The sequence below is a fragment of the Pteropus alecto genome, unplaced genomic scaffold (genome assembly GCF_000325575.1).
Source record: "Pteropus alecto unplaced genomic scaffold, ASM32557v1 scaffold7, whole genome shotgun sequence".
NCBI classification, from domain to species: Eukaryota; Metazoa; Chordata; class Mammalia; order Chiroptera; family Pteropodidae; genus Pteropus; species Pteropus alecto.
The window spans coordinates 41,818,568-41,834,131 of record NW_006494614.1 but is presented as its reverse complement, the minus strand read 5'-3'; the positions used below and the strand labels follow the sequence as shown (position 1 = coordinate 41,834,131).

The 15,564-nt window shown below is 49.5% G+C and overlaps 1 protein-coding gene and 1 non-coding gene across 2 annotated transcripts in view; one reads left to right on the top strand and one right to left on the bottom strand.

Moving 5' to 3' along the window:
* The window catches only part of CUNH6orf132 (chromosome unknown C6orf132 homolog), a 31,355-nt gene that overhangs the window by 6,104 nt on the left and 9,687 nt on the right, over positions 1-15,564 (bottom strand). Inside the window, 3 exon segments of the mRNA XM_025042731.1 lie at positions 2-221; positions 2,383-2,458; positions 14,526-14,632. Coding sequence (XP_024898499.1) covers positions 2-221; positions 2,383-2,458; positions 14,526-14,632 — 403 coding nt within the window.
* On the top strand, positions 4,044-4,162 carry LOC112474885. The gene has a single exon (XR_003044550.1). It is a non-coding gene; the product is annotated as a 5S ribosomal RNA (ribosomal RNA).

The window sequence follows — 15,564 nt, the reverse complement described above, 5'->3', positions numbered from 1 at the left end:
TGGGGGCGGGGGTTCCAGCAGCAAGGGAGGTGGTGGGGAAGCCATGGAAGGTAGAGGTGGTAGCGGAGACTCCTCTTGAAGTTGTGGAGTGTCTGGGGGTGGCCCTGGGGCTGGGCCTGGGGGAGGCGGGGGGATGAGTAGGTCCTGGCCATAATGCCCAGGCCTTAGGTCACCCACAGAGCTGTACAACCGGAGGTTGCCGTTGACTAGCGAGCTGGTACCTACAAGGAAAGAGAGGCAAAGATGAAGAGGCTAGTAAGGCCAACTGGACTTGCCAATCTCTGTGTGCCCAGGGCGGGGTGGGGTGGGCAAGCAAGAGAATAACTGGCCAGGGTCATGCCTTTCCTCCTGAACACCAAGTGCGGGAGCAGCAATGTCTCCAGTCTCGTGAGCTGTCTTGGAGGCGACCCTCTTTTATCTAGGGAACTTCCTGCCTCTACTCATCCCTGGCCCAGCTCTGAAGTTTGTACTGAATATTCTCCATTTACTCCCGAGAGTCATATTTCACCCTCCTCTGCCCTGCTCACACCCTGGTATATCATCTCTTTACTGAACTTTCTTCAGTTATCCCCTTTGAGGGCACCGTCTGTTTCTTAAAGGGGCCTTGATTGGTATAAAGCCAGAAAGACCAGGGTTCAAATCCCAGCTCTACCTCTTACCAGATGGGCAACCTTGGACATGCTAATTAACCTTGCTGAGCCTCAGTTTTATCATCTCTAAAATAGGCATAATGTTAGCGCTTACCTCATAAAGCTATTGTGAGGATTAAATAAGAGAATTCATATAAATACATGTAAAGGGCATATCACAGTTGTAGGCCCGCGGTAGGCACTTAATGAATGGCAACTACTTTGAGTACTAACTTCTGTGCTTGACGTTTCAGACTGTGTAAGACGGATAGGGAAAGTAAGAGAGATAGGAAGTCATGTATCAGGGGGCAGGGGCCTGGTGACTTTCTCAGCGAAGACGTTTGGGTGAAAATCTGGGAGGGAATGGTTTATATGAGCAACTCCTGCTTTCTAAAGACCCTGAATGTCCCATGAGCCCAGCTTTCCACCTCATAGAGAACTTCTGAAACAAATTCTGGACTGTGGGATGGAATGGGGGCGTGTAAAAAGAAGGTGACCTGGACAACTGGCACTAGAGACATGCCGAGCACCCCTGGGCCCTGCAGCTCACACCCCTCTCTTCTTGGACTCAGTCCCCAGCCCCATCCCCACCTACCAGAGTCTACAGAGCACCAGGATACCCTAGTTGCTCCTTTTTTAGGGGCACCCATCTTCGCATCCCTCCTCTCAGTTTCTAGCACAGAGCATAACAAACCTGGGGAATGTGCAGCTCTGAAGGGCTCCTCCCAGCTGTCTAACTTTAAAACAAAAAACAGACGGGAGTAGAGATGGGAAAATTAACATTCATTGAGCACCCAAGTGTTAGGAGCTGGGATACAGCAATAAAAAACAAAACAAAAATTAGTTAAAATACTGGCCCCCTTGGAGGTTATGTTTGAATGGGACAATAAGACAGACCGTGAACATAATACATTAGTAAATTATTACCACATTAGAGGATGGGTATTATGGGCGAAAACCCAGGAGGGGTGCTAGGGGTGCAGTTTGACTAGGTTAGTCAGTTAAATTATTACCACATTAGAGGATGGGTATTATGGGGGAAAACCCTGGAGGGGTGCAGTTTGACTAGGTTAGTCAGAGAAGACCTCGCTGAGAAGGTGACATCTGAGCAGAGAAGGAGTGGGGGAGAGAGCTGTGTGTATGTCTAGGAGAAGAGAAGTCTAAGCAGTGGGAACTGCAGTGCAAAGTCCCTGGGGTGGAGATGAGCCTGAGTATTGAAAGAGCAGCAGGAGAGCGGGATGGCTGGAGGAGTGTGAGCTGGGAAAGAAAGCAGGCGATGAGGCCTGGTGAGGCCAGGTTCTGGCAGTCCTAGCAAGAACTTTTCCTTTGAGTGACATAGGTAGTCACTGGTAGATTTTGAGCAAGAGCTGTGATAAGAAGTGGCTTATGTCCCATCTAGTACTTCATTTACTCCTCCAGAACTGGAATTGTCTTTCCCATTGCTCATTTGAATATGCAGAGCTACAAGGGGTTAAATCATTTGCCTAAGGGAGCAAATCTAATGCATAGGGGAGCTGGGATTCAAAGCCAGGTCTGTCTGACTCCAGGGTTCTTTCTACCACTTCACGCTGCCCTTGTCCCTCTGGAAGTAGGCCTTACCCATCCCAGCCCCCTCCTCAACCCCCACCCACTGCAGCCAGTAGTCAAGAGGCCTGGGGACTCCAGTTTTATCACCAGTTGGGGAAGTGGGCAAGATACTTGGGCCTAAGGAGGAAAGAAAGATGGACAAGCCTGGAGCCCAGAGTCCTCTTACCTGTCACTTCTTTGTCTGCAAAATCTTCTGGGACAGAGGGGGTGGGCACAGCCAGTCCATGGTTCTCCTGGGCATTCTGAAAGGGTACAGAAAGATCAGGAAACAGGGAAAGATCGACAGGTAATTCTTAAATCGCTGCTGCATGAGGCCATCTTACTGCTCAAATATCTGCAGTGATGGTGATGGTCGTACAACATCGTGAGTACTAAAATATAAAACGGTTAATTAAAAAGGTGAATTGTATCCAAAGTCGAGTTTTGTTATTCACAGTAGTTACAGTCTGTAAAGTTGCTGCCAACAGTGAATTAACAAAGATTGAATCAATGCCCCGAGAGAAATACAAGGTTCCTGCAAACCGTGGTCACAACATTTTCAATAACTGATCAATACATAAACTTGTTTCATGTGTGTTTCTTTTTAAAGACACTTGACTTAATATATATTGTAGACTTGTTGACATTGAACTCATGGCCAATAGCACTATAACTCATGCTGAATGAAGCTTATCTAACACAGGTATTTTCTCTCTATGGCACATCAAACCTTGCATTTAGGAACCTTAGACAGCACTTCAGCAGTACATTTGGGGGCCAGTGTAAACAGTGAAATCACCAACAAAAAGCAAAGAACTACAAAAGGTATGGCACTAAACTGGAAAGGACACTTATTTACAGTATGAGGGCTGAAACAAGAAGCAAAGTGTCGTCTTATTCGACCTCAGACGGGAATGTGTGCATTGGGTGACTGAAATTTTTCACCCCTCTACACATGTCCAAAGCATCTCGAGTATTGATTTTGGAGTAGCAAATAAATTTTAGTGAGTAGGCGAATTTTCAAATATAGAACCCACAAATAATGAGACTCAATTGTGTATGAATTATATCTCAATTAGACCAAAATAAAACAGAACAAACAAAAAAATCTGCCATGACACTCGTGGATGTCCACAAGTTAAAAGCTGAATCCCTGGCCTGGCCTCCTGCTTGCTCTTAGTTTTCATTATGTATTCATAGAAAAATAAAGAAAGAAAAAGTGATGAACCAGACCATTTACAGCAGTACAGATGCCCTTCTAATCTCTAAGTTTAACAGACCATAATGTGTTTACACAGCTGTGGGCTTGTACATACTATTTTGCATTTTACTTTTCCTCCAAACACACATTTCCACATGTCAACAAAGTCCACACACCTGTCCTTTGAAGAGCTCTAGAGCATTTTATGGTAGCTTTCAAGGTCCTCAACAACCTAGCCTCACACATGACCACCAACATTTATTTCCCATTCACATGAGATACCCACTCTGCACGTGAGCTTGACTGACTCCCTCCCACCATCCTTTCAACACACTCATTTAATTCACGTTCATCCCCGACACTGGGTGTTGGTCAGGCTGTGCCCCTCTTCCCACCCTCTGTTTCTAACAATAATACTCCTTGCACTGTGCTCTAAACACACGATCCCAGTCACAGCACTCTACTCACTAAAGGGCTGATGGCGCTAACCCTCTGGGCCTAATGGCTTAATATACAAGAAGGGGGATTCAAAATAGATGTTTCAGAAATATCCACAAGACCCTGACTGACCAAGGGTAATCTCAGACTTACTCTTTGGTCACTTGGGGGGCAATAAACAACTCATCTTCTTGTTCTTAAAAATTCTGCACTACAGCCATGCCACCCTGAATGTGCTCGATCCCGCCTGATCTCGGAAGCTAAGCAGGGTCGGGCCTGGTTAGTACTTGGATGGGAGACCACCTAGGAAGACCAGGTGCTGTAGGCGTAAAAAATAAGAAAATAAAAAAATTAAAAAAAAAATTCTGCAGCTGGAATGTCCTTGAGCCAACATCATCTAGTCTCTTCTGTCGCTACTTGATTCACATGGCCAACACACACCTGTTCTCAGTATTTCTCAAACCATAATTCTGAACCAGGGGCAGGTATAGGGACCAGCCTGTTTGAGGAATGTCTTCCAAGACATTCTGAGATGCAGCGTACATGCACACACACATCACGGGTTGTCTAATAACATCCACTAAATATGTACACTTTAATTTTGAGGAGATGGAGGCCAGACCTTCAAAAGCCAGGTTGACATCTGATTATTCCTTTGAACATAATTGGAAAGCAGAAAGACTTGGGTATTTAGCATCAAAACCCATGTTTTGAATTTTGCCAGCAGTGTGATATTGGATGAGCAGTGGCGATGTGGGATGAAGATGGCGATATTAAACTCTCATTTATGCACCTACTGTGTGCCAGCACTATACTGAGAGCTTTACCTATATTATCTCAAATCCCTTAACAGAGCCAGGAAGCAAACCTAGGCCTCCCGACTTACCTTTTCTACATATCACTGAGAGCCATTTTCTTTACTTATAAAATGGAGATATTTCCTACTTTGCATGACTGGTATGAGAATTAAATGAGATAATATTTCTAATCCAGGAAATCAGTGTTAGTCGAAGGACTATGTCTTCTAATCCTTTCTCTTACAAAGGCAAAAACATTGTGAACAATTAAAGCTAAGCTTCCTAGAATCCTGGAAGCACCTTCCGGATCACCCTGAGTGCTTAAGTATAATTATGTGTGGAGGAGGAAGACGGATCGATGTTATGGGCCGGAAGTACTACTGCCCACCCACACTTTGATCCTGAAGAACTCTGGAAATGCTTAGACTGCCAAGACCACAGGATGGAAGTCCGTCTCCTGAGCAGCCTTGGAGAAGCTGCCTAGGCAGAGCTTAGACTTTTCAGGTCCCATATACAACGGGGTCCCATGACATACCCACCACTTCACCACCGTGCTTCAGGTGTTGTGGTACTCCACTGTCCACCAACCTTAGGGCAGGTCTCCAAGTCCAGCCTTATCCCTTCAGGAGCTCCCAGTACTGAACTGAACACAGCCCCACCTCTCCGGGCCCCATTTGGCCCTGCTCCGTCCCATTCATGTCCACACAGGCTCCGGTGGCTCACTTAGCTGTGTCCCTTACACTGTGTGTATTCAGAGACGGCAAATACAAATTCATTTTAATCTTAGTCCTAGAAAAACAGACCTGGGAGATGAGTTCCCCTCACTCACCATAGGACCCAGGCAGCTGGCATCGAGTGCACTGCTTGGATGGTGACATATTTCAGTATACAAATGTACGGGTGTAGATAGCATCCATCCGCATGGGTGCAGAATTTCCTGACCTGCCTTCTCAGGCTCAGAGGACAAAGGAAAAGCCTCGAGGTATAAGACGAGGGTTTGGAGGTGACACCTAAATGAAAACGCATAATCCTGGATTGTAGCCTGGGATGGGGGAAGGGTGTGCCGTGAAGGACAGCAGTGGGACACCTGGCAGTAATTGAACATATATTAAGGTGTATTGGGTAGTAGCAATGTATTGATCCTGAATTCCTGAATTTGATCCTTTTGTAGAGAACGTCCCTGTTCTTAGTCAACACATACTGAAGTACTTAGGAGTAAATGGGCACTATGTCTCAAGTTATTCTTTGACAATTCAGGAAGAAATATTAAGTATATACCAAGGGAGGGAAGGGGCAAATAAAGCCAATGTGGCAAAATGCAATGAATCTAAGCAAAGGCTCTGGGGAGCTCTTTGAGCTATGCCTGCAACTTTTCTGCACATTAGGATTGGTTAAGAAGAAAAAGTTACTTACTGCCACTGAATCATACATTTAAAAATGGTTAAAATAGTAAGTTTTATGTTATGTGTGTATTATAATTTAAAAACGTTAAACAAAACAATGACAAGAATATCGAGAAAGTGTTAGCGGAGACTTGGAGGTTATCCATCCACTGGCCATCAGCACCTCACACGCTCTCTTTCTCCTCCCCCCAGTCCTCCCAATCTTAACAATAGTAACAGCTGCTACTTGCCTAGCACTCACTGTACCATCTCTTTAATTTATTTACTTTTCACAACTACCCCATGAGATAGGTGCTGAGCCTAGCACTCACTGTACCATCTCTTTAATTTATTTTTCACAACTACCCCATGAGATAGGTGCTGTCATTGCCACCTCCATTTTACAGATGAGGAAACTGAGGCGTAGTGTCGAAGCGACTTGCCCAAAGACCCACAGCTAGAGATACATCACTGTCTTTCCAGGCACTTGGACATCACCCGCACACCCAGCTTGTCACCCAATTTGGCCAGGCACTTCCTGTGTTCCTCCCTTCCCGTCACCTTCTAGGTCCTACTTCAGTCTTCACTGTCTCTTACACAGACAGACAGACAGACAGACAGACAAACCACCACCAATATCTCCAGATACTTCCGTGGCCCCTTCCTTACTTCATTCTCCAAACCTGACGCAAGTACGTTCTTTCTAAAATCTGTCTCAGAGCAGGTCTCGGAATCCTTCTGCTGGTCCAGAGGATAAAATCCAAGCACCTTCACGTGGCATTTGAGACCTTTCATAAGCTGTCCCCTCTGTAGCTCCTGCCACCCTCTCCCCACCTGGTACTGCACAAATGCTGGGCTCCACCTAGTGGTTCTCATAGTCTCCCCACTCCACTGTGCCTGGGGACCTCACTCCCTCACGAGCAAGTGGGGTCCTTGTTGCAGGGATACTCAGGGGCAGAGAGAACATCCCTTGAAAGGGGTGTCCGGAGGTTTGGGGGCTGGGTGATAGCTTGGAAAACTCCAAGATGTTAGTGGAGTAAATAAATTCCCAGGTGAGTGACTGAGTGGTAGAAAGAATACAAGACAGAGAATACAGGTGGACAGCCTGTGTTCTGGTGTCAGTCCCACCACCTATTAACTCGGAGCAAAGTCACTTCTTGCTCTCGGCGTCCCTGCCTCTGCTGTTAACACCCTCTAAGGATCCCTTCGACCACGGCGTTCTGTGAGTCCAGGCCCATAAGGCGTCCCGTCTGTGACTCAGCTCACAAATGCCATGTGTGTAGTGGCCTGGACACTTGGGGCTAACCCTCGATGGCAGGATGTTGGAAGAGATGTCTGCCATTGTCTCCAGATAGTTCTCTGCCTCCAGAAAGGGGCAGGGGCAGGTTGGCAAAAGGAGAAGAGCTGGGAGGAGGAAACTGCTTTTCCTGGAGCCACAGAGTGAGTCCCAGTGAGCAGGGCTGGGCCTGATGTCACTGCTGGCCTCAGACATGGGACTCCAACTGCTGCAGTCAGTTATGGAGCTGGCTGTCCCTACCCTTAGCGTGCTTCCCTGGGAAAATGACAGACCCAGTGCCCTAGGGTGCTGTCTTCTAGGGTTGGCATGTGCCTCAAACATACTCAGGGGAGTGTGACCCTTTCAAGGTGGCAGCCCCACATCAAGAGAGAGGTGCACCAATCTGTGGGCAAGGAAGCAAACTGAGAACAAACAAATGAGCATCTGAGCACCTCTGTGGGACCAGCCAGCTGGTGCTTCCCTCCTCAGGCTAGCAGGCAGCCAGCCATGGCCACGGCCATGGCCACTCCCTGCACTGCTGCTGCAAAGCATCCATTGCTCAATGCCTGGGGCAGAGTCCAGCCCTGGCCCTGCCAGGTGGGGCACTCCACAGAAACTGGGCCTCAGCCTTTCCTCTTCCCCACACCCAGACAACGCCCAGAAGCTAAGATCATTGGTCACCTCGCTCACCTCACAGGGCATAAGCCAGCTCTCTAGCTCGGTCAAGCAGCCCTTTAAAAGCTATCACGGCCTATTGTATTGAAAGTTATCCAGCAATGATTAGTTGGAGGGAGACTGGGGACAAGGGTGGCCATTCCAAGAATATTTATATTTATTTTCTTCCTTATACTTATCTCTATTTCTGGGTACTTAACAATGAAGTTCTGTTTCCTCCTTGATTTTTAAAAAAACCCAAACCTAATAATCATTAAAAAAAAAATTCTTGTGACCTAGTGGGAAAAAAAGAACTTTGGAATCGGACAGACCAGATTGGCAATGTTAATTTAACTCCATCGTCCCAAAGCAGTCATGCACAGTATCTGACACATAATTGATGAATAAGGGTGCCCCTCCCACACCTTCTGAGGCTCAGTTTCTCATCTCTAAAATGGGGGTGATCCCATCTCCCAGTGAGTCACCGCATGCTTCAGATCCTGCAGAGTTAGTGCTTGAGAAGGGGCATCTCCCCTGGGTTTTCCTTCCCAGGATCTAACAAGGCTCTGAGGGGCAGCCCACGTCCTTGGGCACAGACCCCAGCGTGTGTCTCTCTGGTGGATCTAAAGACATGGGTGCTTCCCCATGGTCAGAGGCAGGTCGTTGGGAATCCCCTACTGCCCTTTGGACTACAAACCTCTCAGAGTTGAAGAGGTGAAAGGGAAGGAAAGAAGGAAGGAGGAGGAAGGGAAGAAAACACTCACTATTAGAGGTTGAGGTTAGTCTCCCCCTTGAAGTTTTAGGGGGTCAGAGCCCGTTGCTAGCCTCCTGCTGTACTACCAAGGCTCCAGGGGACAGGGCTCACTCAACCGATGCCTCCAGCCTTGCCCCTTTGGCCTCCTCAAGTCTGGGACACACATCCTCATGCCTGGAATTCCTCAAAACCCAGCCAAACCCTAAGGTGGGTCACCAGGGCTGGGCTAATGGGCAACACATGGTTAACCTTGGACAAAGGCCAGCTCTGAGTCTTAGCTACACATTGTAAAATGTGAACCTCCTCACCAGATTCCTCCTGGAGCCTGGTCAGGGCACCTCAGAGTCAGGTGTAGAACTGCAGGGGGCAAGGGAGACAACCCTGAGCCAGAGTGGGAGCCGGGCATGGTTGGGGGCACCACTGTAGGCTGGGGAACGGGGGAACGGGAGCCCAACGTGAGAGCCACAAGGAAACCCCTTCCAGGCACCAATGTCTCCAGCTGGGAGAAACCCAGCCAGATGTTTTCCTGGCTTTGAGGGGCCATGGGACTGCAGGGGTGTCTGTGTTCCCAGTGGTCCTCATAAAGCAGCTTCTCTGAAATTGGGAGCCAGTGAGCATTTCATAAAAGAGCTCAACCATTTCCCTTCCCTGGTCTCAGCTCGTAACCCCCGCCCCACCGGGGGCCAGAGAATAATCCACCAGTGGGGCTGTCTGTCTTCCTCTGGCCGCACTTGCCTGCCATCCCAGTGCCACTCTTGGACCCAGGATGCCAGGCCTTGTCCTGGAAGCCATGCTGCAAAGGGCTCGGCTCCTCCCTACAAGGCAAGGCATCCATGGGGTCAAGGGGAAACCCCCTTCTTGACCCCACTTCAGGTACAGGGGTCAACAAAATTCCCTCTTAAATGGCCTTCTTCTAGAGCTTCTTCCCCATCAGTCCACTCGAGGGGGCAGTCTGAGCTGGGGGGCAGGGAGGGGTATGGGGGTGCACTTTCCTGAACCCACGGGGTGACCAAGCGGTGGCTGTTTGTGGGTAAGGATGAAAGTGTGGATGGAGCTTGGGAGGTTCGGTTGGAGGCCCTCACTGTGCGGGAAGCAGCCAGGTGGGGAGAGGAGGGGTGGGCTACGGTGCGTATGGGAGCTCCGTCTGTACACTCACTGCAGGCTGTGACACCCAGTCCGTGTGATCACACAGAGCTTTCTCACCTACAACTCTTCCGGCCAACATGGGCCACATGAATCTGTCAAAAACCAATGACTGCCCTGCCCTGCCTGGCTCACCCTAGAAATCCCCAATGCCAACCCCAAAGGGAGCCTGAGCCTCAAGTTCAGAGATGAGCTCGTGCGGCAGAGGGTGGAGTGGAAAGGAGAAATCCAGCTGACTCAGGCTGTTTCTCTGAGTTTCCAGGCGGGGGTCCAGAGCAGGCAGGGCCTGCCCCGAGCCCAGCCTGACACCTCCCCAGGCACAGCCAGGCCTGCCTGACTCAGAGGGTGGGGTAACCCAGGAAGCTCTCACCACCTGGGGCACCCCTGGGGACTTGTCTGGCCAGTTTCTCCATACTCGCCGCATTGACATTTAATTTTTAATTCCTCATATGCATCACCCTGGGGATGGTTTGTTCAGACCAGGGGAGGGCAAGAAGGAGCCCCAGAGAGAAGTACAACCCTTCTACCACCAGCTGTTCTCTTCACTGGGTTCTGGAAAGCTAGGGACAGGCTTTGGCTTGAGCCCTGGGCCCAGCTTCCCTTTGGTAGTAGGAGTAAGTGGGGAGAAATGATCCTTTTCCCACTCAGCCAAGACCCATGATGGTGTGGACGGGACTGGATTGGGAAGAGACCCAGGCTCAGGTCTCTGCCTCTAATGAACTGTGTGACCTGGACAGGACCCTCTCCTCCCTGGGCCTCAGTTTTCTCATCTCAGTGAGCACTGAGGTCATCCCCAGCTCTGAAGCTTGATGACTGTGATCCAGTTCCTCATAGCTCTTTGGAGCAGGAAGTGGGATGGCCCTAGAGGCTGGAACGCTGCCCTTTTCAGAAGTGGAAGCAGAGCTCAAGGAATAATCCATCTGTCATGAGGGGCCAGGCTTTTCTGGAGGCCTCCGGAATGCTGACCACACCTCCTGCCCCTCCCTTAGGAAGTTATTTTCACACAGAAAGTCAAAGCGGGGTAGACCCTGCTGTGGATGAGGAGCCAGAGGCCCAGGGAAGAGAAGGGTCTGGCCCTCAGCCAACCCACAGCCCAGTGGCAGAGCAAGAACTGGTGCCAGTTACCTGAGGATCAGTCAGGGTCCCGACCCAGTCACTGAGGGATCCCAAGATCCTTTTCATAGTTGGCCTATAGCTGCTGGTTGCCTGAGAAAGTATTTTTTAGTCTTCTGGACTCTCACCTCAAACAGAGTGCGGAAGCTCCAGGGAGGTGACAGAAACACCTGTCCCTACCCCCCATCTTGCCCTTTCCTCTTGCACATGCCTTTGCAGGCTCGTTTGGGGCACTAACAGTGAGGGTGCATTCAGAAGACGGCCCAGGCACAGACAGAGCTCAGAAGAAGCATGGGCCTTGCCCGGCCTTTGCCTGGCTTCTCAGCATGGCTGCCTTGCGCCTCCCCTGCCCCAGAGGAGCCTGGCATAGCAGGTGCCCTGTGATCCTATGAAAGGAAGCCAGGGAGGGGCGAGGCCCGGCTGGTTAGGAGAGTGTCACTCCCCAGCCACCCTGACTTAGAGGGGCTAGGGGTCGGGGATGGGTGAGCCTGTGTGAATCTGTATGGGAACCACACCCACAGAAGCTCTGTCCTCTCACTTCTCCTCATTCTCCAGGCCTCCTGCCCCGGCTGGAAGAAAGCAAAGGACCTGGCCCAGGGCCTAAGGGAGAGGAGTCAGATTACCCTCAGCCCAGGAGCAGGTGATGAAAGATTTTGGGACTGCTTTATATCTTACAACCTGAATCAGGAGCACAGAGACATCCCCGGGATATGGGCCATCGGGTCAAGGGTTTCTACTCTAAAGGTGCACCATAGGTAGGCTTTCAGGGGCCTGAGAGCTCTCTGCTGAAAAAGTAAGCAAAATCACATATCTGTGGCCTGCCGCCTCGTCATGGTCTCAAAGGGGTCTATGACCAGGCAAGAGACCCTGGTGTCTGGCAGGCCCCAGCAGACAAGAAGATGCAGGTGGTTCTGCAGGCTGTTGCTGGGAGGTAACAAAAAAGCTTCTAGGTAGTGGGGGGAGGGGAGAGTAAGAAGGCCTGAATAGAACTTGGATCCTGGAGCCTGGCTGCAGGGGTTCAAATCCCAGCTCTGCCACTATGATCTGCATGACCTTAATCAAGTTTCTCTCTCGTTCTGTCCTTCACCTTCTCCATCTGTAAAATGAGTATTGATCACAGCACTTTCCCAATAGGGTGGCTCTGTCGACTCTGATAACATATCCAGGGTACTTGGAATGCTGCCTGACACGCGGCCTGAACAGTCACTCCACTTGCCTTTCCCCCTTTTCCCATGGAGCGAAATTTCCCTTCCAATGTTCAGTTCCTGTTTCGGGAAAATGCGGTGGTATGGGACTGATGAGCCCTTTTCTGTCGTCAGTTCTCCGTGTGTTCGTTCTCTGGCCCTCACCAGTGAGGGAGGTGTGAGTGTGGGAGAGGTCCTCATTTCTTGGGACTGGCTCTACGGCTTGCCTGGAAGGACTGCTCCCAGAAAATAGCCTCAGAACTCTAGGCCTGACCAGCCAGCCAAGCCCACTCCAGTGCACCTGCCCTCCCCGCCAATAATCTTCTGTGGAGCCTGCCTGGGGTCTGCACGGCCCCTGAGTCAGGTCTTGGTTGGCCCAGATCAGATCCTAAACACAGGACTCAAACCAGAAGAGAGGAGAGCAGAAAGGCTAGGACTTGCCCTTGTCACCAAAGGTACCCTAAGTGGGTGGGTGGGGCGTACAGGATACCGGCTAATCAGGATAAACTCAGCTGTGCTGTAGTAAACCTTTAGTTGCTGGTTCAGATCTGGGGGAGGAGCCAGGACAGCAGGAGCCACTCAAGGGGCAACAGCCATTTATTTCAATATTTAAACTACCAAGACAGGTTTGGGCATGTCAGCCCTGGGCCCACACCATGGTGATTCCGAGTATGTGTGTTGAGGGGATATGAGGGGAGAGAATCTAATTCACCTCTGGTGATTTCCAGAAAATCTCAAAATTATTTCATCTGCATTTATGGGTGCAGTGACCCCTGCAACAGTTTTATGCATCTCTGGAAACAAAGGTAGGGGCTGACTCATTCGCTTTATACCTTTTGTTGTTGGTGTTTCACTCTGTGTTTTGTCTATGTGTTTTACAAATATTTTTTATGAATTTATTTGAGCCTAGTTAACATCATAACCAGGGAGGAAAATCTCAGATGCTCCCTTATGAATTGTATTCATAAGCAGAAAATACATTATTTAAAGTTGTATTTCCGGAGGTCTGTGTGCTCAGCCTTCCACATAGAGGCCTTGGGGATGCAACAAGGAGAATGTAAGACTCAGTCTCTCCCATATAGAAATCTTGGGGTCTGGTGAGTGAGGTTAGACAAACTGGGAAAAAATTGGTAATGGAGAGAGGAAAGTGGCTATGCCAGGCCGTGCTGGGCAAAACTTGCAGTTGCCCAGGATCGAGGTATGGGGTGCCCGAGAACTTAGACCAGGATTAGGTGCCTCATCTGTATAGGCAGTACAAATCCTCACGGACCCCAGTGATAGTACTGTCTCAACCAGGACCCACCTGACAGACAAGAGTGAATATAGAATTTACAGGACTGACTGTTTAGGCTTCAGATCTGGGCTGTCCAATACAGTAGCGCTGGCCACAAGTGGCTACTGAGCACTTGAAATATCACTAGTCAGAAGTGGGATGTGTCTGCTATAAATGTAGTACAACAGATTTTAAAGACTTTAGTACGAAAAAAAGAATGTGAAACATTTTATTACATTGATTAAATGTTGAAATATAATCTTTTGACTATATTGGCTTAAGTAAAATATACTATTAAAACTAATTTTACCTATTTCTTTTTATTTGTAATGTAGCTACTAGAAAATTTAAAATTACATGAGGCTCACGTTACATTTCTATTGGACTGCGCTGGTCTAGACTGTCCCAGAAAACCCAGGAACTTTCATCACGGTAAATAGAACCTGTCACAGAGCAGTTGTTTTAAGTCCTTCTCCTTGTCAAAGAACAAAAGCCCAACTACAGGCTCCAGAATGGAGTTTTTTGGTTTCCTGCAGTTTCAGACCCACAAACAAATTTGTCTCAAGTGTCCTTCTCCCAAGAGTCACAGCTCTTTGTCCTTCGAGACAGCGCAGGTGTCACCTCTTCCAGGAAGCTCTCCTTGACCACCCCCTGTGGCTGGATCAACTTCCCCTGCTCTGGCCTACATTCTATCAGTCTGTTTTTTCATTTGTGTCCTGCCTTGAGAGCAGCAATGCTAGCTCAGTCATCTCTGCATCCCAGCATCTAATGCAGGGTCTGGTACAGAGCAGGCAGCCATTGATGATTGTGGAATATGAATCCTGCTTAGCTGGAGGTACCCACCTCTGTGTTGCCTCTGCGTACAAGTTCCCCATAACCTCTCCTTGAGTTCTGACCTGGAGGAGCTGACACCCCTAATCTCAGCCTTCCTGCCAGGAGCCTCAGTTATGCCTCCTTCCAGTAGCTGCCCTGGGTTGGCATCAGGAAGGAAAGGAATAGACAGAGGGTGAGACTGATGTCCACTAGGGCAAGACAGGTGGGGCCACCTCCTCCGTGGCAGCCGAGGTGGCCCGTCCAGAGCAGACCCTCAGACCGCAGAGCAGAACTGTACTCACCAGAGGAAGGAAGGTCAGTAGGGGTCGAACTCGTGGCCGAGCTTTCAGCGTGGCTGTTCCTGACTCGCTCACTGTGTCAAACCGATTGTCTCCATAATAGATCCCATCTAGAGGAGACAAGAGAGGAGAGGCTGTGAGCTGGAGATCAAAGCCACGTTGGCCACTGAGTTTTTAATCTGTCCTGCAGTTCCTAGTGAGGAAAGCCAGGCCCTGTGGCTGGCTTGTTTGGCTGAAGTCCCACAGATAGGGTGTGTGCTAATGGGGCCCCGACTGAAGCAGAATTGGGAGGGACCCCAGGGGGCAGTTTCTTGGGATCTCCTGCAGCATTCCTGGGGCTTTCAGCCCCAGCAATCGTCTCTCTCTTGATCCACGCCCTACAGGTCTTGAACCCTCGCTCCCACAAGTTGTCCCTCCTTTGGGGGTCCTGAGAGCTTGGCCAAGGCCCCAGCTAAAGCTTATCTTGGAGAGAGGGAGGAAAACAAGCTGGCTTTTCTCTCAAGTGTTTGAATTTCTAATCTGGAACAAGCAGAGTAGATGAGGCCACCTGCTGCCCCCAGTGGCCCCGCACCCACCTTCTGGACTCCTTCAACTCAAGATTTCCTTAGCCCTCGGTCATCAACAATTACGTGCTGACTCTGTTTGATGTGCCCCTGAGGGCAGAACAGAAAGAGTGGGACAGTAAGGTCCCTGTGACCAGGACAAATCCCAGCTCTGCCACTGACTGGCTATACGGTTTAACTTCTCCAGGCCTCAGTCTTCCCATGTGTGCAACAGGCAGGAGTGATGATAGTGCTGTTGTGACATGGGACTGTGGTGAGGAGTCAGTGTGGCCAGCACATGGTAAGCGCTCAACAAACGTGGTCCCTTTTTCTGAAGGAAGATGATATGAAAGATCTTTCTCTTCCTTCAGTGACTGGGCCTGTGCTACAAGCTGTTTCCACAGTAGTAGGGAGGGTGTGAGGAGACATTCACACTCTCAACCAATCTTCCTCATGACCCTTAAGGGACACTGATAAGAATTTCACATCCCTCCTGGGTT